Source organism: Hermetia illucens, chromosome 2 (genome assembly GCF_905115235.1).
Source record: "Hermetia illucens chromosome 2, iHerIll2.2.curated.20191125, whole genome shotgun sequence".
Taxonomy (NCBI): Eukaryota; Metazoa; Arthropoda; class Insecta; order Diptera; family Stratiomyidae; genus Hermetia; species Hermetia illucens.
In genome coordinates, this window is record NC_051850.1 from 50,252,925 (window position 1) to 50,277,078 (window position 24,154).

A 24,154-nucleotide genomic window follows, 5' to 3' on the forward strand; every position below is an offset into this window, starting at 1 on the left:
AAAGATATGTTGGTTTTAACAGTTATCTAATGAAAACAGGAAAAGACAATAATCATCTAGGATACTTGAAATTAAGCGCTACTTCGAATTCTTTATAGTAGCGATAATTTATTCTCGTTAATTCTGTTTTTCGAGATCACTTGGTACCACTTTTATTATATAATACAAATTCTGATATGATGTAGCTAGTGCAGTGAATCTTCAATCTAGTTCTGTCAATCTTTCACAGATTTATTTTGAAAAACCGAAACAACTCAAAATACACGTAGAATATAGCTTAGCTAATCCTTAACGTATGTGTGTCTATAGCGCCTGAAACGTTTATGACGATAATTTTCCTCAATTTAATGAATCCAAATTTGGGTGCTGCTTTTGTAAACGATCAAATTCAACTTAGCCTTGAGCCGGTTCTTCCACTGTAATTGAAATTAAGCTCATTCTTGACCAAATCACTCCTGGGTTGTCTTAGTTGAAAACACCTTTCATCGCCATTTTGAAAAGATGCTATCAGAAAGAAGCCGAAAAATGTCCCACTGTGGGGGTAACTGCGAATTCATGGGGCATTTTTGATAGTGTTAGAACAGCTGCGTCGGTGAACTCTATCATTTTGGCGATTAAACTACTCGTCGATGGAGAACATTTTTGGTTCCGAAAAAGTATTCGTCGATACTCTTTTTTTTTTTTTACATCCTTCCAGACGTTTTTCAGGTCCATCGGTTAATAGATGACTGGTACACCCGCGATAAGCCCCTAAACGTAGTTCGTCGCGTAAAATACGACTTAGACTACTTTTCGATATGTTCATTTGAACTGTAAGTGTTAAGGACAACAGTTTAAGCGTTTTTTCTGCGTTCATGTAGTGCCATTATTACGACATTTTTGTCATATAATGCGAACTTCATCGTGCAATTTCTTCAGGTTCTACTGACTTGTCCGATCCGAATACCCTTGATCAGAGGATGTAGTAGGAAAAATCCGAGCTGGAAATCATGCGAAATCGTCGATTATCCCTTTATTTCAATAAAGTTATTCTATATAATCAGCCCAGAGGAATCAACTTCTTTCTCTCGTCCTCCGGCGGGGCATCTTATGTTCATTATATTGTACATAAGTATAATCCTTTTGAAGAGGCAGCGAAATGTACGGAAGTGTGACTTAGATTGAATTTCAACAGCTTAGCTTTTTGTTTTAAGGAAATAAACAAGTTAAAAGTTGAGAAGACTCCTTTCGTAAAAAAGAACCCTCCACGATTAATAATAAATAAAATTCCACTTAATTTTGAAGAAAGTAAAATATAAAAGACAACAAATAGTGCTCCCTTCATTACTCGCTATCTAGTCTACAAGTGAAAGCGTGAAAATTGTTGGAAAATTATAGGGAAACAGTTTGAGGATAAGTATTGTCGATATACAATGATTAGGACATGCACAATAATAACATGCAGGGCGAGCATTTCCTTTCTTAGGGCTTTTGATTGTAGTTACTTTTCAGTTGAAGACACGGAAAGTCGATTATAGTGCGTGGCGCTATAAGGTTCGGTTCCGGTAAAGTGCAGTGTCCTTTCCCGTGGAAGTTGTTAAAAAGTGCAGTCCATAAATTGTTGATTCATAATCTGTTAAGGTTTGATATATGTTTATCCTATTCAAAAGGCGTTCATGGAATTAGTTGCACTTGCACCTTTTGCAATGAACTTAATAGTGTTGTTTGATCATGGTTAAATGTAATTTTCATTAAAAGGAAAAAAGCTCAATATTACAATCTTATAGTGCTAATAAAACAGCAGTAAAGTTACAAATATTCAATAATGGACATAAACTGCAGTGGCTCGGAATGTGAAAAGGTAATATACGTAATATAACGTACAACATTGAACCTAAACCTTAAGTTAGGTTGTAATTATATTCTCTAACTTAAATTTAACGAGTTTAATAATCTTAAAAATAACACAATCATATAATCCTGAAAAAAAAGATTTTTTTTAGAATTTAGTTTTCAGCATTTTAAAAAAGATATCCAACGAAACACCAAATAAAATAAATCTAAAATTAGTCATATTTATCAAGCACTACGTGTCCATTATATGATAGGGAGTAGAAGATATTGCCATAATAGGGATTATAAAGATTTTGAAGTTACTTAACATTGAAATTAAAAGGGCAAGATTAGATATTCATGTTCTTGCAAAGGAATGGAGAAATTTTGCAAATTTGTAGGAATTTGATTGATTCTGACGACAGTGAAGATAAACAGGGTTCCGTGAATAGTCGAATGCTGCATTTGGAAGTGATAACTTTTTTAAACGATAAATTTAGGTAGGTTCGGATAATTTTGTATCTTTATGGGTTATGCCCTTAACGGGTCAATAGATCTTATCCATGTCATTTGAAGAGGGTGCGTGGGTATTTTTGATTTTTCCTGGTACTTTGGTAAGGTAAATTCAAAGGCTTGCGTAGCTTAGGTTCATAGTTGATTTTTGATCAGACGCTCTGTTTTTTCGTCCGTTATTCTGTACGCATTGGGATAGATTTGATTAATGAAATACCGTATGGGGGTTAATATGAAGGAAATTTGTAGCACTATTTTTTCAGCCAGTTAATTTATGTAAAGACATAAATCATACAAGGACATTCGTTGTTATTCATAGCGAGTCACATTTCTGTTAGAACAGTGTGTTAACCGCACCTACGCACCATTGGCAATGTAATTCAGCTTCCTCACGACTTTACTGTCTTTTCGCCACGTAACTTTAGGGTGACCTATTCGTTGACCATTCTGGAATAGTGGGTTCCATTGCATGGTATGACCCGCGATGGCATTGTCACCCTTTTTTCTTTCTCTTTCTGCCGAAATTCTAGAGACTAAGATCTAAATATTCGCCACGCTCTCCCTGTGGATGAAGCGTTTCGGCATTGCTTTTTGGGGAGGCGTGAACAAGTGTAGGCCGGGACTTTAGGTTCTGAAGCCTCAGCGTTTCAGGCTCCCATTTATTTCGGCTTATTTCAGCACCAGGAATTATCTTTCCTACGTTCCATCAAATTCTAACCGTGGTTTATTGCTTTCATGTCGTTAAGCGGTATTCTGCTTTCGCATTAAGGTTCCTCCTTGTTGCTACGAACTTTGCCCAGCTGAAGAAAACACATGCCGCATTTTTCGCTCAATCAATAAAGGTACTTTTTATACCCGTTGTGTTTACTTAGGACCTGCATCACACTGCAGTTCGCCTCACACTTCATATAGTTCACCGACCTTGGTTGGAGAAAAACTGACGTGTCCATTTTTTTTCCGAGCCCTTATTAAATGCTTGATACAAAGTTATTCGATACTATAAAAGTAATGGTCGGCTATGTTTTTATCTTACGCACATCCCAGTCTAATGTTTCAATCAACAACAGCAGCTTTTACTCTATGGGGAATAGCCCTCCTTTTGGCCAATCTCATAGAGTTTAAGTGAATATTCTGTTGCGACCTCCTAATTGCCAATTTAAATGCCTTATTGTGGATTCGATTTAAACCAGAGTCTGCGTTATTTCGGAATCTGCATTTAACTTCATTTTCGGTAACTAGTGGAGTAATTCCGGCAGCTACTATAACCGGTAGGAAAGCTTGACTAGTATTTGTTACTAAAAGAGTAACAAATCATGTAATCGTGTTCTTATCAGATTTCCAGACCATTCAACAGTCGATTTTAGAATTGGTTGATCTCTGTCTCATGCTAATAACGATTAAAGTCTTTTTTTTAGCATAGATAGAGAATCGAATGTTGAATAAAAATTTGCCGGAGGAACCCAATCTCGAAAGTTAAAGCAAGGAAAGTGGGAAGTCCACGCTAGACTTTCAAATGCATGGATGCGTGGTCTTTCTAACATCCTTGTCTTTTGGGTTCCGGCATTCGGTTGGAAAAAACAAACACGTGGAGCTCACACAAATCGTGGTGAGCTTAGAATCTCGACGATCTACTACAAGCGACAGACATCGAATTGCATTATACAACACTTTTGTTTCAGAAAGCGAGAATGAGAAAACGCAACACCAGTCTTCCATAGGAAAAGAAATAACGAACAATAAACAGAATAAACTGCATTTACTTATGCCCCGCAGTTTAAGGAACTAAGCATTCCCCGAGGGTAGTTCTCACGAGGTAGTTGATAAGGAGAACTGGATGGAGGATGGAGGGTTGGATGGTATCAAAATGAGAGGAGGAACGAAGTATAAAGCCCGACAATTTTGCAGCATGATTGGTGATTTCGGGGCAGTGGGTGGCTCTGAGGACTTGAGTGTTGATCTGTTATGATGAGCCAGGATTTGGCGAGTAACACATAGAGTGACCGACGTTTAGCGCTAAACAATTAGTAGAGCAACAGTGAACCAGAGTGTCTAGGTTTGATTGGAGGAAGATAAAATCAATAAGCAATGATATAGCGGAAAACAGCTTAAAGTCGTGAGCATAGAGCAAACAGGGTCAAGGAAGAAGGTGGAGGGGGAGATCGTTTATAAAGAATAAAAAAAAAAGGGCCCAGAATAGATTCCTGTGGGACGCCGGAGAAGGGGGGAAGAAACGGGGTGTGCAGCCATCAAAAGAGATGCGGCTGGATCGTTTGGAAAGGTGTAAGAGACAAGCTATTAAGTTAGTGATATGGGAACACAGAGGCGAGAGTTTGTACAGGCGTATTTCACGATTTACAGTGTCGAAGGATTTAACAAGGTCAGTGTAGATAGTATGCACTTCCTGCCGTGAATTTAGACAGTTCGCTTCAAAGTTGCTAAAATCGAGCAAGTTGTAGGTAGTGGGCCTACTTTTAACAAGGTCGCTTTGCACTTTTAAAAAAATTAGCAGTATTCAGCAAGGTCAAGGGAAACTACAACCCCCGGACAGGCGACAGGGTTCAACATCTGTTTGCCAGTCCGAGAACAATACAGTACTTATATTCGCTTTTGGAATCAAGGGCTACGAGCTTATTTCTGGGTATTCATGAAAATTAACGAAATCATGTAAATCTTACGTGGTTAAGAAATATTTGCCGTTGCGACTTTTATAAAGCATATTTTCATATAATAGTATTACGTGTTAATTCAGTGAGTTTTGTTGCGTCATCCAGATCCAATCCAACTTACCGCAGAAAACAAACGTCCACAAACGTTTGGCTTGATTTTGGGTTAGTGTTTAGTGAGTAGACAAGAGCATTCCCTTTGATTTCCCCAAAAAAATCGACACTCGATTGAAACGACTGCAATACAGAAACCAAGCTAAACATTTTTGAATTTGCGATGATTTGTCGTGTGGATCGCAAACTCCAATCCTCCACAAATATTTGACTTGATTTTGGGATCCAAATACCGCCATCCACACGCTTGCAAGTGCGCTAGTGTTTTCCGAACAGGCAATCATGACAGACAAGCTTTGCTAAGATGACTTCATGCCAGAGTTACTTTCTGTGGGTAGAACATACGTGTGGATACGTCGCAAGCTCTTGCGGCAAATTTCCTCCGATTTGTGCCAAAAGACTCATACGCGATCGAATCGGCTGCAATCGCTTGCACACGTTTGAATTTGTAATGGCTTATTGAGATTTGGCAAGGTGTGGATCCGGCAATAGAATTGAGTGAGTTTACTAACAAAATGCTTTAAATTGTTTACGCCAAGAACTTCACCATGTCGCACTTTAGTCATGTTCTTCACAATTAAAGTGATAACCAGAGGAACGACTAATTCTTATTAAAGCTCTTCACTAGGTACTTCATGCTGTGAATAGAAGAAACTTGTTAAGAAAAAATCAGATTTATTATTGCTGTGATGCTCATTTCATGATGGTTCTTCCTTTTACCACTTCCCCCAATACGATTTTTGTAAAGGTAATGACAAGCGATTGGGCCTACTCTATCAAGTGTGTTTTTTTTTTTTGGTGTCACACTAATTTTCCGTTGCTTTTCTTTTCGGTGACTTTCTATCCTGGGGATAAACTTGAAAGTCACTCAAAAGTGAATTACTGATCCATATAGACATGTTATTTTGCCACTAGTTCTTTTCGGGATACGAAATTAACGAAATGTCTGAATTTTGGACTTGATTTGCCAGAAAATATGTCATTTATCAACCTGCATCCTACGTTTTCGAGTTAGGCTTCGTCCCATCCATCATTTAAGGTTCCTACTATGTCCAACCCTTCAGCTTTGATTAGCCAACACCGGCGTAGTTTAATACTGTGCTATATTTTTTGCCTAAATTACATTTACCATTTGCCGATCTCTTACTTATAGTCCAGTAATTGAAGCTTTCAACCTCCGAATTCTTTCGGTCAAGACCGATTGATATGAAATTTCGAGAGGAGGCGGAAATAAGAAACAGCGCCGATGTGTGCTTCCTCCTAAGGGATGTGAGCTTTTTTTTCGAAAAAACCACAGAATCGATTAAATGCTCATTTCTAAGCAAAAAATGTTTTATAAACATAGTTCATGTTTAAACATGTTGCTTTTTCATCGAAAAAATGGTTTTTAAATGGTTTTTTATTCGCAAATAAGTCGGACACCGTGCACTTTATGCGAAATGATAATAAGCAGAAGCAAAGTATATTTAATAACAACACAACACTATTTTTTGTAGGCGCAATATCGACTGAGTTATATCTCATCAACCCTAAACTCGTAATGGATAAAAAAGTAGTACTTTTAAAGTCAAATAACGCAAAATCAGTGAATTTTTAGTGGAAATTAAATTAAAGCTTTTTTTATGTGCTTGATAAGACCTACGATATATATATAGAAATCAGTAGGATAAGTAATAATGGAGCGATGATCAAAATGAGTTTTTGATACAAAAGTCAATAAAAACAACACCTGACTTTCTCATATAAACTACGCAGAATCCCCTGAGAATCTTTTTAAGCCCTCGCAATAAATTCTGAGAATTTAGCGGATTTAAAATGCGTAGTTTCGGAAAAAGTGTGATTTATACAAACAAAAACTTATTTCAGCTTACAAAGACTGTTCCGTTCGAAACGTCTCACCATAGGGTCAAAGCTTTTACTGTACAAGACTATGATCTTGCCAGTCCTCATGTATTCCTCGGAAACTTGGGATCTTAGCAAGAAAAATTGCGAACTCTTGGCCGCGTTCGAAAGAAGAATCTTTCGAAGAATTTTTGGCCCCCTACATGAGAATGGACGATTCCGTAGCCTACACAATGACGAAATCTATGAGAGATACCATGACCGTCCGGTTGTGGATAAAATCCGGCTCAATAGCTCAATAGGGCCGGTGGGCTCCGTATGGATGAAGATGATCCCACCCGGAAAGTCTATAAGGGCAATATCTATGGTAGAAAAAGAAGACGAGGCAGACCCTGCCTAAGATGGAGCGATGGCGTAGGTCAGGACGCCAGAGAGCTTTAAGGGATATCGAATTGGTGGAACTCGGCGCAAAACCGGGATGTCTGGAGTTCCTTATTAAGGCAGACCTAGACCGGATACCGATTGTTACACCGTTGATGATGATGATTTTTTAAGAAGTAATTTTTTTGTTAATATTTCAAAAAGCAAAGCCGATATTGAAAAATTGCTGCGGCCACATTTTACTGCTTTAGTATCTTTTCACCATCTTTTTTATTTGTTGAGATATTTAAAAAAAAAAATGATTTTCAGGTGGATTACATGGATTTCCGGTTGATTTTCCATAAGCTGTTCCATTTGCACCCAGCCTCCTGGTACAAAATTATAAAGTTGCTAAATTTAAATTCGGCTGCAAACGTTTCCCGCTTATCCAAAAATGTTTACCTTGATTTTGCGTATCAAATGTCGTTATTATTTGCAAGTGCGTTACAATAGCCACAGACAGCTTGTTGCCGCAATCTGATCGGTCAACCGTAACTTATCGCTGCAACTGCAATTGCCCACAGACGTGCAATCTCGCTGCAACCAACAACTTGCTGAGAAACTTGGTTGCATGTCTGTGGCTAGCACTAAGCGGGTTTCATATGTTTACCACTTGCCGCAAATTTCAAACCTCCATAAAAGTGCAATGTGAGTTGCAACTCATAGAATGAAAATTCACATCGGCTAAATTTGTTCGAAGTGAGCAAGATTCGCTCACAAACTTTCATTCGCTCATCCTTTCAAAAATTCAATTTGCCTCGTTTATGCGTGCGACTTTGCAAATTATAGTTATTCTGCATTGCCCCATACGATTGCCTGTAATGAACTTGATTTCACACCGCTCCTTCATCTCGCACACATTCCAGTTTAGTACATCCTCTCTGGACCAGTCACATATTTCACTGGTGATCGTCGCCAATGCAAAAACGAGACCGAGTGCTTACAAACATGCGGATGATTCGCAAGCGCTTGTGGCAAAATTCCTTTAATTTGTGGCAAAAAACTGACAATCACATTTTTATATACTGCCAAAATATCCTATTTCATAAATTAAAAACAAACACACATAATAAAAGACCTGCAAAAAGCTGAACAGTGCCCATATGGGAACCCACACTATTCTTGCGTGAAAAAACCCTCATGGCGAGTGCTAACTTGCTTTTCATTATAGTTAACATTAAATGAAATAATCAGTAGTATGGAGAAATTCCGACTCCAGCGTGAAAACAGTGCGACCCCGCGGGGAAAATCACCCCCTTTTTCCCTACCTCACTTTTCTCGATTGGACATTCGTACATCGATTATTCGTATTCCCGCCTAATTCGTACGAATTTTCCGCTCCCCTGAGTTAATTTTCTTTATTTTGCACTCCAGATAATTAATAATCCCGATATTTCGTACCAAATTCTCAGTCCCTCGACCATATGAAATCTAATTCTACTATTATTAAAAAATCCTTAATTTTTATTTTTTCGAGTTTTCAGATTTGCCTCCGCCTAAAACATGGAGCAGCGCAGCAATGCTCTCCGAGTGCAGCCACCGCGATTTCAACTGCCGCGAACTCTCCAAGAAGGATTTTCGCCAAATGAAGTCATCCACTCTTTCTGCAATATACTCTTCGAATCTTGGATTCATCCAAACACAAGGGAATATTCATACCACATAATTTCGTTGGACAATTTTGGTCGAATATTCCACAGAAGTTGGAATTCACTAACCAAGTTCAATCATCCTCCCCGTATAGTACAAACTTTTACATTAGCCCTTGAGAAAGACATGTTCATCGTATTGAAATATTCAGCCGGATATAAAGTGGAGCGTTTTCTTGTGTTAACGCAGCCTTTGATAAAATTTATAGCAGATCTCCATAAGAAACAAACCGAAAAGCGAAATGATATAAATAACAAAGAAATTCAACTCCCATCGCTTATAGTTAAGATAAATCGAAAGTCATTACCAAAACAGTTTATTGATAATATAGAAAATAGCTACGGCATAACATATGGTCCAAGCCTTCAGCAGCTCTTTGAATGCTATCTACTGCCTGAAATGGAGAAGCCTTATATGCTCTTAGGGCATGCACTTACATTAAATGCAATAAAGGATTTGGTAACAGAATATCAAATAGACGCGGTCAGGCAAAATCTTATGTACAGTAAATTTGTCCGTGCAAGCGATGTAGAACCTAGTTCCGAGACTGAATCCGAGGAGAGTGAAACTGATCAGGAAATCGAAAGCCTGAAGAAAGTACAAACCCAAACAACAACTCTGCCTGCCACCAACACACTAATTCAAACGCCCCAAACACAAAATGTAGATAGAATGTCCAGTCCTTTCGAAGCAGATGTTCCAAGCTCAATAAATCGGAAACAAAGCTTATCAAAATGGAGTGATGAGTATTGTCAGGAGTCAGCAAACTTGGGTCGCGAGGATGCAAGGCTGCCAAATAAGGAGCAGAACAAACAAGAACCCAAAAATAATGAAGTGGAAAAGAATAGAATAAATAAAAGGCATCAGATCATTGAACAGGTATCCAAGCCATTGCAACCTGACGTCAGAGAAAATTTGAACGAGCTCGATGAAGATATTGTTGATATGGGGCCATTGGATTTATGCTGCGGATTAGACTCCAGATACTGCCGATGTTATCGACTCAAGGGTTATATTCCTAGAACTCTCAATTATGAACTCGTCTGCATCAAGTTTTCATCACTTAGTACTGATAGTTGGCGAGTTACATTTGAAAAATACTCTTACGATTCAGCATATGATGATCTCTACAAAACAGGAAATATAATGAGATCTCGTGATGCTGGGAATAATGCAGTACAAATGTCACTAGCTGATGCCGTGGAACAATACGGTGAAGAAATTTTGAACAACAAATATATGGCAGCAATCCCCTGCAAATTATTCAGGATGTGGCAGCAGAACGAACTTCAGGCTGACAACGATGCTAAATTTTTGATGGTACGTTTAGGAGACAAAAACCACCTTTCTAAGTTAGGGATATTGGATACTGCAGCAGTTGTCTTTAGGCAGAATGAATTTCAAAGGATTCTTAGTCAATTTACCACGTTCTTCGCGTGTAGCGAAGGGGATGACAATGCATTGGAAAAAAGATCGGAAGGAGAACCAGATTACGAAGAGGATATTAGATCGGTAGAAGTTATTATAGAACCTGACTTACCAGATTTTATAACAGATTCAGAAGGTAAGTAACGATTTAATTTTGAACAGAACTGTAAGAATAATAAAATTGATAGACCAGTAGCTTACTCCAAACTAAAATTATATATATATATTTCGGGAGCAACTTACCCCCTCCTTCAGCGGTACAAAGCTACTAAAAACAATTGCGATTATACGGTTGTTTGTATACTTAAACACTAATTACCTAAATTACTTTAAAAAAAAAACATTAAATTATTAACCTAATTACCAGTTAATTACCGCGGCGAGTCTTTTAATTTTGAGGGGCAATTACCAGAATCTGTGTTTAATAACCGCGTCGCGTCTTCTCTCAAAATTTCTAGACTTTCTCAAGTGTCCAAGGTTGTCGTTCGGTTTGTATGACGCAAGAGCTCAATATTTTCGCGTTGAATGGTATGGGCTTCCTCGACTATGTGCGCTGCGACTGATGATCTTACGCATGACTTTTGTTTCCGAACACTACTTGATGTGATTTTGTTTCCTTGATGTGTTCATTAAATCTAGTCGTTATCAGGCGTTCAGTCTGTTCTATATATGTTTTATTACAATCGCTGCACGTTATTCGCTAGATCTCGCTTTTCTCCTCCGCTGCCAAAGGATCCTTGACGCTTTCCAGTAAATTCCGCAAGGTGGACGATCGACTCGAACCTACGACTTCCAGTTGAAACTTTTTTACGCAATTCCTGATGTTGTTAATTAAAAGTGGTTATAATCCTCAGACTATTGACAAATTGATCGGAAGGAAAATCAAGCAACACAATTCGCAGCAGAAGGAGGTAACCACCAGACGGATAAGTATCCCGTATTCCTACCTACTGTAAAATAAAAATTGTAGTTTGGAGTAAGCTACTGGTCTATCAGTTTTAGGCTTGACTACAAATAAAAGACAATATGTAACCTGTAAGAATGATCTTCTCATTTACCGACAGAGCAAACGATGGAAAGCAGAGTTAGTGAACCAACACTCAGAAATTACAAAGTCCGAAACTCTCAAATAAAAACGAAATCAATTGGAATACAAGTTGAGCTCAGCGATATTCCGTTCTCAATAGATTGCATTGCTGAAATTCATTGTGACTTGAACATGCTTGCTGTAACTGGTGATGATATTTTCAAACATGGTTTCGATGTATGGCTTCAAGCAGACTATTTAACACGCGCTGCATATTTTCACAATGGTCGCAAATTAGAAACAGAAAAGTATGTAATACACTTTTTGAAAGATAGATCTGTAAGCATTCTACTAAAGGAATATTCTGAAGAAGACAAAAATTCACCAAACAACAAATCTTTGAATGGAGTTGAAAACTTAGTCACTGATTCTTTAGAATGGAATATTGAAATGATGGGGCCTGGTCCAGTCCCATTTTATTTTAAAAAATTAAAACCTGCTTACATAACAACTGAAAATGACTTTCCATCAACACTTGTAGCGAAGAAGAGAATTGGGAATCTAATTAATGAAGTTAACGGTATGATTAAGCACAGCGGTAAGTAAGCAAAGAGGAATCGGAACATTCACTTTTTTCCTATTCTACGGAAAAACTGAACGGAAAAATATAACAATCTTTGTTCAGTGCTCTGTACTAATTTATAATGAATATTGAGTTAATTTTTCTGTTACTTCATTTACATAGAATATGAGTCTTATTTTCTTCTTAAACTTTTCTGCACAGGCAAGCGACCGATTCCAGTTTTATGGAATAGTACCAAAACGTTAGAGCTGTCTACGGTCCACTATCACAGTGCAAGCAAAAAACTCTACTTGTTGTTTGAAAGGAATTTACACAACAAATACAGCCTAGATGCTATATACTTCCCAGATTCAGCATCGTCTAAGAAAATTTATAATACGAAATATGGCACGTTTGATACACTGCAAATGCACGTACTTGTTAATAGATGTCTTCTATTTTCTCTGAAAATTTGTTTATAAACATCTCTCATATTATCAAATTTTCTACAGGGAAACTCAACAAACCGCCAAAGTTATCGTCAAAATTTCAGATTTCCCAAAACCATTACTCATAATTATATCCGATGCGTTTGTATTGAATAACGGATTAATACGTGAATGCGAAGCCCTGTATCACTTTGAATGCGGTGATGAGGTGGAAAATAAATTGAAAACCTCAGCAGATGACCCGAAAAATCCCGGTATTTCAAAGCGTTTGGTTGTGAATCGTGCCAGAAATGGTCGGCGCAGTGCTATTAAGCCGCCAAATTTTTATAATGAAAACGCTATCCAACTACGATTAAATAATATAGTTAACAACTATATTGAACTTCCGTATGAAAGTAACAACAATCCAACTAGGGAAGCGATTGAACAAGCTATGATGGATTTGTCTTTGTCATCGGATGATGAAGAGAGTCGTCTTGTTATCAATGAATTTGTAGATGAGCAAAACTCAGACGTTGTAACTGAACAACATGAAGAAAACGTAAATGTTACTAGCACAACCGAAAATAGCAATGAACTGTTAGATCAAAATGAAAAGGACAAACAAGAGAAACGAAAGGAGGAAATGTGTAAGTGTTTGTAAGCTTTACTTTTCTTTAATTAAATAAATACATTCTGATATAAGTAAAACTTCTTACTCGCGGAAACAGGATTTTGTCCGTTTATAGGAAGTGTCCGCTGGAGAGAAACTGAGGGTGGGTGAAAATAGTAAAATAATGTGCATGAGTAACAATTTTTATTCAAATACTGCTTAGATTATTTTAAATTGTAGAGATTATGTAATTGTGTATTTATATGAACAAAGAAATAATAATTACAATAAGTACTCTTGGTTTTCAGCAAGTGTTCAAATCCGTAATAATTTCATCAATTTGAAGTGATGTTTCTTCTGTTGATGTGTATTCATCGATAGATACGTAGGATAGATGCTGTGACGAATTTTTAAGGTTTTGTGTGAAACAAAACCTTACTAAAATCGATTCAATGTCTGCCTGTCTTTCCGTCTGCCACACAAGATTTGCTCCGAAAAGTCTGGAGCTATCGTTACGAAATTTGGTAAGAATATGTGCTACAGAGAGAGTATGGTCATGTGGGATATCAAATGAAAGGGCTCGACTAGTACTGATGAAAATGGGTTTATTTCTGACATTGGCTAAAGCACAGGGGAGTGAGAAGTGAAACAGGTTTCATTCTCAGAAACTATCCTACCAAAATATCCAAAAAAAGATGCACCCATGCAAAAGCTTGGCCTAAAATGTATTTCATTCTATCTGGCCAAATAAAATTAATAATAACATATTACAATATTTTAGAAATTTGCTTGGAAACTCTCTTAAGTTTATTGTAGATACACACAATTTTGCAGTAACACAGATAATTATATATCGCATGATACTAGCAGGTTTCACGCTAATCATATTCAAATCAACAAAGTTATAGTACATCAAATTAGTACTTTTTATGAGAGAATTACCATAAACTCCTTACCGATTGGAGATACACATACTAGAACTCTGCACAACAAATCATTTTATTCTCATTAGCAACTGCTGAAACCAGCTTCTTATATGCGAGTTAGCTCGGTGTGTAATAGTAAAGTCGGCTTAACCACTTTTTGCGATTTGTAGTATTTTTATGGAGCCATATGGGGTTTTTATTTGCATTTTAAGGTTTTGTGTAAAACAAAACTTTATTAAAATCGGTTTATTGTCTGTCTGTCACATGCATATTTCTCGGATACGTTTATAGCGATTGATACCAAATTCGGTGGAAAGGTGTAATCTCTGAATGCTCATGCATACAGTGAGTTACATCCTTCTACGTCAATTTTAATAGGGGTACCCATACATGCAAAACGGGGTGTACATTTCTTTTCACCAAATAAAGTGCTAGCACAAAAACTCACCATACATCCAGACCACTGAAACGCATGCTATGGTGGTCTGCTAAGATTAATATGCCGGAAAAGTTGCATATGGTCGATAAGTGGTTGAATGATTGCTTATTATTCCGGCTTTGCGCTGGAAAAACAACGAAATGGTCAACTTAGCTGAAAAGAAAATCGCGATCCTGCATCCCGTGTCGATCGGTGAGTTGATTACAGGATCAAAACCTTGAATTCATGCTGGACTCGAAAATGAGCTTTTTAAAGCAAATCAAAGTAGCAGCGGACAAGGCCACAGCTGGAGTTTCGGGCTAAAATTGACTAATGGCAAACAGTGTTCCTATCTAGCAGAAATTTTTCTCCTCTATGACCCGGAGACTTATGCTGATGCTCTTGGTAAGAAGTGGTGTTGTAATTGTCTTGCGCAGGTACAGACACAGGGAGATTTGGGGGGAACCGTGGAAAATCTGAAAGCGTCGTGAGATTGATAGTTTCTTAACCCAGCTTCAATGCCGGCATGGAGGTTTCCACTGACAGATGCAGTTATTTTTGTGCATTTTACATAAATATTTTCCACAGATATGCCTTTTATCTTCATATCATCTGGAATTTATGATTTAAGTGCAAGTTTGATAAGGGAGCGATCAATATTTTGAATGTTTCGGTGACGCTGCTAACAATGCACAGGTGAGGCAGCGTCTAATAATTTGCTTCTGCTCTAGACGAAACTGTCAGTCGTTCTTTTCTTTCGATGATCACAAAAACATGTTTAGAATATAAATTAAACTATTCATAATCTACAAAATTGCACTTAACGCCCTTTTCACAGGTGCCACAAAAATATACTGATATAAGATACTCCAGGCGCTTCGGTTTGTCGAGATATTCGATATAGCCAGGGCACTCATTCAACCCGAATCGATGCAAATATTTCCTATAACCATCGCATTCCATAAAGCATATTGATTAGAGCTTATATTTTGGTGTTTCTTTCGATCAAGAACAATCTTAACTCATTTCTTAACATACGGGTTCAGTGTTTGAGCTCAACTGCCTTTTTGAAGTTACCCCATTGTTGCTGCCATCTTCTGTGTAGAGGTTCCAGAGTCTGTACTAATGTTTTTCATTCACTAGTAGATTTACACGCACCGTTGCCACAATGGTATAATTGCTTCATTCGACGTTCTCATAAATACATGCAACAAAAAAACCTACAAAAAAAAACAAAAAAGTTTATTCGTTTCCGAGCTATCACAATTTCAGCGGATGCCCGATTTTACCTAATACTACCACTAAATGCCAAGCACACCACACACAGCTCGGACGATCCTACCTATATAAAAGATAAAAGGGTGGTCTGGGTTTATGGAAGGTAAGCGAGAGAATCCGCCGAGAACTCACTTCTGCATAGTTTGAACCAGGCTGTGTGAGAGCCCCAGGATATCAAGGGTACAGTACCTGTAGCTGACAAAATGAGAACGACAATCACTTTCTCGGTCCCAATACTTTCTGTAACCGGATTCGGATTCGGGTATTCACATCGGTAAGCCGGACATGTTCCCATAATCAACCCATGCTTGTATATGTAGGTCAGGACGACAGCTTTTAGGGATTTCAAATTGGTGGACCTCGGCGCAAAATCGATATATCTGGAGTTTCTTATTAAGGCAGGCCTAGACCGGATACCGGTTGTTGCGCTATTGATGATGATGATCCTACGGTGGATAGTGGGAGAATCCGTCGAGAACTATCCGCAACATCGAGTACGTTTGCAGAATGGTGTATTTCTGCATGGTTTGAACCAGACTGTGGAGAGTCCAAGGACACCTAGGGAGCCGTGGGGATTTAGGTATAATACATTAGCTGATAATGTTATAGAAACAACAACCGGTACCAGTGGCTTATAGTTCATCTTCCTCTCGAGGTATTTCCGTTCAATGCTGTTATTATGGGAGGATAGCACATCAATACTGCACGTACAGTGACCCGGCTTGTCAACTAACAGCACGTCAGACTAGGTACATATGTTAAGCAGCAGCATAAGCATATATAGTAAGCAGAACTATCAAGTAGTTCCTAGGGTTCATATTGGTAAACCGGACATGTTCTTGTGATCAGCAGGTATGCAAGGTTTTGAAGAAACGAGATGATCCAACCTCTCCACCCTACATTCTGCACTGGTCATTTTCTAACCGTTTTTTCATGATTTTTATAAGCCCGCGTCGCACTGATAAATCCCTCCGCCTCAGCGAAGAGCTCCTCAGCACTCCATCTTTTCGACAAGTGGTTGCCAGAGGTAATTGACGTGTTTACCGTGTATTGCCTTCGACTTCTATTCATTGATTCCTCGGCTGACTTCACCCACTCAGAGGATTGAAAGATTGATCTTTCAAGTTATGTAGAGTCCATACGCAATCTACCTAACAAATAATCGCATGCAAGGAACTACCTGCCCGTTGCTGCAAAAAGAGGCGCGAAGCTGCTCAACCACGCTTCTACCTCCGCAATCAAAAGGCAGGTTCATTCGCTCCACGCAGAATTAGGGTGATTCATTCGGAATGTGGACAATATTCGATATCCACCGTTGGACGATTTTCAGACCAGTCATCGGCACAGCAATATTCTGGATGCATAAATCAATGAAGGGATGACGGATACGTTCATCGCGCTTATTTTATTCTTCCCGAGAAATACGATTTCGGCACCAGCTTGGCACTTCGCGGGTCGCCAGGTCGAGCATGTGTTCCTTGTAGAATTCCTAGGTATTTTTAGAAGTGTGCCTCAGTCATGGCTTGGATATGGAGCTCACCAATGCTATATCCGGCATGCGACACGTGATGACCTTTGTCGATGGCTTGGCTTCGGCACTCGTCTATTCCAAATTCCATCCGAATATCACGGCTGAACATGTCTACTATTCGTAAAAAATTTCTAAGACGGTCGTCAGCTCGCACTTAGCACGTAGGCCATATTTGATTGCAAAACCATGCCCTCTAACATTATTCAGTGCCATGCAAAATCAAAGGGAACTCAACGAATCCCCCTCAAAGATGCCTCTCCGTATATGGATAGGCTCTGAGGTATTGATCTCCTAAGATGAGGGCACTGATAAGGTAGCATGCCACCCTTCCATGACTGTCGTTAAAACCTTTCTTAGTTTCTTATCAATGCCATACAGACGTAGGACATCGATTAGCCAAGTATGCGGGATGCTGTCAAAATCCTTGGCGTAATCGATATAGCAACTGAAAAGATTTCTTTGGGTTCTAGTTGCTTCTCTTATAACTACTGAGCCGATAATAAGTTGCTCTTTGCAACAGAATGACATCAGAATATTGTTGGTTTCGAGGGGTACATTGAGCTTTCCACTAATAATGGACGTTATGGATTTATAGAGGGTTGGGTTCTGGACCGTGTCCTTTTTAGGTACAAGGTAGTTACTTCCCACGGCGAAGAAAGGTGGAAATCCTTCCGGCCGACTAATGACCTGATTTATGCTATATGCAAATCGATTATGTATACTGGTAAAATTTTATACCAGAAATTCTGCACCTGATCCAGATCAGGGCCCCCTCAGTTCTTCGAGCTGTTTATGGCTCTTTGATAACATCCGCCAAATTCATGCCCGGTGTAGTGGGATGACGGGTGCCTTCGGCGGTGGCATGTTGGGCGTATAACCCCCACAGTCCATCCCAATATTCTTTTGCTTCCGTCATCGAAAACTGTACTGTCTGGACGCTCTGTTGGGATTTTTTGAGTGGTCTGCAAAAAGAACGGGTGTCTCACTGTGGATGGCATAGTACCTGTAAGTCTTCTGCATTTAATTTTTCACTCTTCTGCTGGCATTGCCAGTGTTGATTTAAATCAGGCTAGTAATGTCCTGCCTTAGTGAGTCACGCTGATGGATGGATCTCTTCGGTCACTCAAACTGATAAACCGAAAGTAAATCTTTTGACCGTGCCGTATGACAGCCGTAACCGCACCACAATACAGAAGTGATTATAGTTGCAGCAGCGACATATCAGCACACACAGCGGCACAGTAACATTCGCGAGTTACGCGAAACGCTCTACGAACCTCTGGTGCAACAAGGGGTGGTAAGATGTTGTACCCGCGCCGTTATTTCGTCACAGGAGCGGATGGTCCACTTCATCCGCTGCGTACGCGAACCTGCTGAAGTTGTCGCCACAGATTGTGACGAAACAGCTGCAGCAGGCGGAACAATATTCCTGATCGTTGTAGCGCCTAGACGTTGAACCGCCACCACGACTAGTGGTTTCAACGCCGTGCTGTCCATCACGGGAGCCCGACCCAGTCATCAAGTCAGACGACTCCCGCCGGTTATCCGTACCGGGCTTCAAGGCTCTCCTTCTCATTCGACGGATCTAGATTTTATACCTAATTGCTAGGTGTGGTATAATCTGCAAGACTGCAAAGTTTCTGCACTTTCCTCACCTACCCCATTCTTAAAATGCATTTTTCATTTAGGTGGCATTTCTTTGTCAAATAATACTGATTCCCATTGAAATTTATTTCAGGCATTCGTTCATCTTCCACATTGGTGAAAAACAGTTTACCCTTGCAAAAAAAATATGCAATAACACAGTAAGTATCTTCAATATTGTTATTATGTCATCACACTTCCTTACTTCGTCCAATTAGAGAATGGGGCCGGGAAATACGAAGGAACACTGATAAAATGTTTCTACAGGTAAAAATCTCCAAGTCTATGGCGTATTTTGATCTAATATAGGTTTTAGAGAGATATTTCCAGAATCCAGCCAATACGTGATCTGAATGTGACGCTTTCTAATAATCGAATAAAGTTATTACGAGGAAGTTCCGCCAAAAGTGAAGGCAGCAACCAAAGGCCAGAATCGAGTATTGAGTATCGAAGACAATTAGAAATTTCTAATGAAACTGGCACAAAGTGTTTTAAAAGAACCACAAGCAAATATAGCAATCTAACACAAACAGGAAAGGGAAATTTAAACAATTCAAGCGAACCACAGGACAGGAGTAGAGATTATCAATTATTAAGCGCTTGCCAACGCACTCAAATCTTGAATAGTGATTTATTAACATCAGCAAGGATAAATGAAGATGATTATAATCACAACTTGGGGAAACTGAAGAGTAGATATCACATGACGTCGGAATCTTCGAAATTTCTTCAGTTAGAACAAAATTCATCTCTGCAAACATGGGCCACTGTCAGCGGAAGCAACACTATTATTTCAATGGAAAAAGTGGGTCGTGAAAAGGAGAATATTGAAATAGCTTCAAGTACGGAAAATAGTTACAAACAACCTAACCACAACGTAGAAGACAGTATTCCAGCTCATACAATCCCGAAAGTCGTTAACCACTTGGGATGTGCAGAAAGCAGCAGTCGAAGACCTTTATCAGTTTCGAATAAAAAATATTCAATCAAATCCACAACCATGAGTACAAATGAGGGAAATCATACTGAAGTAAATGATACTATTGCAGACAGAGACTCAGGTATTTACATCTGAATAATCGCAAGTGCATCAACTAATATTTTTTTCCAGGTGAATTAGCGAAAGACACCGATCAAAATAAAGCCAATGATACTGCATTAGATTTGTCTACAACACTTACAAAGGAAAAAGATTTGGAGTTGTTATCTTTACCTCAATTGATGTTGACTTATCCGAAACCTTTACCAGAATCTCAAACCAAATCAAAGGATATTTCGGATATGAGGAAAAATGACGATAAGCGGCATATCTACAAGAAAGTGCTTAAGGCAAAAATACGAGAAAATCTACTCCAACACGAACCCGATGTTGACATTGTGCAGTCGTCGAATGATATAAACGCTCTGGAAGTAGATTCTGATATTTCGGTTGATATAAAAGTCACTCTAAACGAGCTGAACGGTTCGACAGAACTACTAACATCATCACCAATAGTCCGCAGAAAGAAAGATAATGTACCAGTAATTAGTAATTGCACTGAACGAGAATTTCTTATGGAACCAAGAAATACTGAAGAAGTTTTGAATGGACCTACAAGTCATAAAAAACGACGCAAAAACTCTGACTTTGAAGCGAGAAAAAAAGCAGCGTCAAGTAGAACAGAATACAATGCCGTCAGTATTAGAGGGAGATCCTTCCATGCATATTCATCAGGAAATAATGGATCTGAAGAAAATGCACGGAGAATTTCTAATTCCAATTACAATGAGAGAATCGAGAATATACAAGCGCCGCATTTACCACTTCATTTCGGTAATTACAATTGAATTACCAGTTTTGTTTCTGATGTAATTTTTTTTACAGAGCCAGAAAAATCAATGGAACGGGTAGCACAAAGTTCATCTTTTCGTAGCCCAGATGTTCCCGTTCCATCAGCAGAAGGAAACTCAAGTGAATTCCCCCTACACAACATAAATCCAGCTCAATCTGTAGGAGACCGGTCACCATTCTTTATATTCTCACCACATTCTCCATTTGCACAATCCCCTAACGAACAATTCACTCAGCGAGTTGATGAATTTGGAAATTCTGTAAGTGCAGATCTAAGATCTTCGTCAACTTATCGTCATCAGTATTCGACAAATATGCACAATTCGTCTTTTGTTCCGACAGTACCTAACTTTTTTCACATACGAGGACCCCCAAGAATGATGATGCCTCCTCATCAGCAGCATTCACAGTACAATCATATTGAAAATTCTATAAACAATCAACATATGCGCTTACCAGCACCACATTCAATGCCAATTTTGAACAATGTTTTGACTAATTTTCAAGCAGATCCAAGCCATCCTTACAGGAATTCTATTATTGAAAACGCACGGCCTGCAAGAAGAAAGTGCAGCACACATTTGGGACAGTATGCACCGCTCATTCCACCTTGGATTACTGGCCTCAATGCGAGCTATCCTCGAACTCATCGGCCTACGCCAATAAGAAGTGGAACGATACCGCCACTGATGCAAAATACTTCTTCGTATTTGGCTAATCAATATCAAGTGAGTAATGGAGGAGTCTATGGGGGTTTGTCAGCACCGCATCCTATGCATATTCGTCCTTTTGCTCCAGAAATAGTTCCCCCAGCGCTCCGGATGAATCCTATCATGCAAGCGTCGCCATTCAATACTAGAATATCTCAGGATCATAATGCCGATCATAGACGTCAAATTGAGAATGAAATTTATAGGAATAATCTGGATTATGCGCGACTGTTGCAATTGAATTGCTCTAGTCACTATACAGGGAATTATTTTAGTGGCTTTTGAAAGATTAGTAACATTTTTTTTGGCAGCAATTCGTGGATTTCGATGCGTGTAAAAGTTATTATGAAATGCAAATATGTTATATTTTTTCTTTAAAATTTTTAATACCCAAAATGCTGCTAATAGTGTAAGCGTGGATGACAATTCAAAGTCGAAATCCCATACCATAATGATGTAAGAGTTGGGGCTCAAAATGTCCCGATCCATGTATATAGAAGATACATACGATTACTATGTACGGAATAGCACTTTTATACAATTTCTTAACTTTAAACTTGAATATGAATTTGTAGTTGAAAAAACGTTGATTTTCTACCAGCGTTTATCCGAATATTTACATGTAATTCGGTTAGAATATTTTTTTACCGCGCGTTTGATAAAAGTTGGAGAATGCGTTTGTTAATTTATATACTGAAGTACTTTTCTGTTCTGTATTTTGCAGTAAATAAAGTCTCATTCGTGTTTTGGTATACAAGACGCCCTTGCAGTTTCTTTTGCAACGTTATTACCATCGTCCTTTGCCTAACATTTCTGAATTTAAAGTAGATAATTCGCTTCATTCATCCAACCGTATTCCTTTAATACTGGTTTGGGGTTTCATTAGAGAGCATTTCCATTGTCCTTACACATAACTCTCAAAGTTAAAATAATATTTCCGAACAATTAAATAATTTTTAGAGTTAATTGTTGTGCAGTATCAAGTAGTAACTAGTGAAACTAAACTGTCACAAGAACCCGGAATTTTCTTTCAGATTTGAGATTGCTTAATGAACTGTTCCAGATTTGTTTCAGAGTGTTTGTTCCAGAGTATGAAGGTAATCCAAGAAATCAACATTGGATTGGAAAACGATTGGAAATTTTCTTGAGAACACAGTGCCGATCAAACAATATTTTCTGGACGAAGTCTTTCGGTCGTTTGCTATTTGCAAGCCATCCTATTGATTGGTGGAGACGATTGAACAAAGTCTCTTTGGTCAGATGAAAATTAGTTAAAGTTCAGTTACGTCAAATCGATTTGATGGACAAAACTGGCTCATGGTTTATGGTATGATACTACTTTTGTTTATCCCTAATCTTAATAAGTTATGGTATTATAGCTGATCCAATTGAAAGTCTGCCTGCTTTGAAAAAGTATCGAAGGTTGTGGCTTATTGATGTTTCTTGGAAGATATAATGCTGCCACTTACAACTATTACTAAAAGAAGTCGGAGAGTACAAGCTCGAGGTTCCAGGTATGAAAGCTTTTGTTGATTTCACTCTAATTTTATACAGACATTTTTTGATGTCTTTTCCAAAAATATGTAAATTGCTTGAAATTACTGCATCTTTGTCAATAATAGACTGAGCCTTTGATTTAATTTTCAACTCTCCCACTCCTTCGCTTTACAATTCAAAACTAAAACGTGTTTCCAAGAGAGTACAGCTCGTTAGTAGACTAAGAACTCATTCAACGGTGGAATTTCAATTGGAAACTGAATTAGACAGAATAAATGATTGAATTGGGCGGAAGAAATTAACAGTTCAATACGAAAGGATTGCAACGTAAATGGAAAATTGTGAGTGCGGTGGTTAACAGTGAAAAAGCAAGCTATGCTAGCCTTTGAGTATTTCAAAACACCTGGTTTGGATAGCATTTTTTCGAGTGATGTTAAAGGATGCTTTAGAGCGCCTAGAGTGACTTCGAGTAAATATCTTTCTGCCGAATCTTGCTCTGGATTACGTGTCTATCTCTCAGCCAGAGAGCAAGGGCAGTCCTCACACCAAAGTTTAGGGAAGATGATTATTCAAAACCCGAAGAACTTCAGACAAATTAGATTTTTGTCATTTATCATAGTTGCATTTATTTCAATCCAAACAATATGTGCGGTTACAGTAACAAAGGCAAGTCCTGCGTCCAGAACGACTGGTCGCGTGCCATAATGGCTGCCCTAAGCATCCGAAGTCAACGTCCTAGTATCCATCAAGGATCTTTCCAAGCTCGGAAGAAAGAGTGGATTCGAATTGCATTTCCTGGTTTGTGATGATTACGGCCTTTAGGAGTAGTGTTACTTGTGGCCATGCGAATCTCGCAAAAGACCTAAATTTTCGAGGTGTATGGTGTGGAAGCGTTTTGTTTACTTAGGGAATAGACCTAATTTCTTCTAAACATGTGCAGTGACCTTAGACTTTGGCATGCGATGCTTTCTCTGATCCAAGCATTCAGATCCATATTCATGGACGGCCAGAAATATTTGCTGGATACTGGCCGTTTCGTTGAGTACGAGTGCGGCGGATGGTGCACCGAGCGAAACACATCCTTACGAAAAGCGGCCGGACCTAGATTTTTTTTCGGAGATCTCGCAGTTGATCAAAGGTGAGCCGAAGATGACGAACTTCTTAAACTCGTATTTGGAGCCCGAATGTAGGATCTGAAGATCTGCGCCATCCTTCTGGACTGCAGCGATTGCCGAAAAGTCGACTGC

General features: G+C 38.7%; 1 protein-coding gene across 3 annotated transcripts; it reads left to right on the top strand.

Moving 5' to 3' along the window:
- The first annotated feature begins 1,626 nt into the window (after positions 1 to 1,626).
- On the top strand, positions 1,627 to 22,169 carry LOC119649019. 3 transcript variants are annotated; one of them, XM_038050974.1, is made up of 11 exons: positions 1,627 to 1,840; positions 8,849 to 10,578; positions 11,507 to 12,067; positions 12,254 to 12,461; positions 12,544 to 13,109; positions 18,964 to 19,030; positions 19,088 to 19,136; positions 19,186 to 19,930; positions 19,981 to 20,682; positions 20,734 to 20,960; positions 21,043 to 21,228. In XM_038050974.1, exons 2-11 carry the CDS (start codon positions 8,868 to 8,870, stop codon positions 21,079 to 21,081), a joined length of 4,875 nt encoding a protein of 1,624 aa, XP_037906902.1. In that variant the 5' UTR covers positions 1,627 to 1,840; positions 8,849 to 8,867; the 3' UTR covers positions 21,082 to 21,228. The 3 variants fall into 3 exon arrangements, with proteins under 3 accessions (XP_037906902.1, XP_037906901.1, XP_037906900.1); XM_038050973.1 differs by having other exon boundaries at positions 8,842 to 10,578; positions 20,734 to 22,169; XM_038050972.1 differs by having other exon boundaries at positions 20,734 to 22,169.
- The last annotated feature ends 1,985 nt before the right edge of the window (positions 22,170 to 24,154 follow it).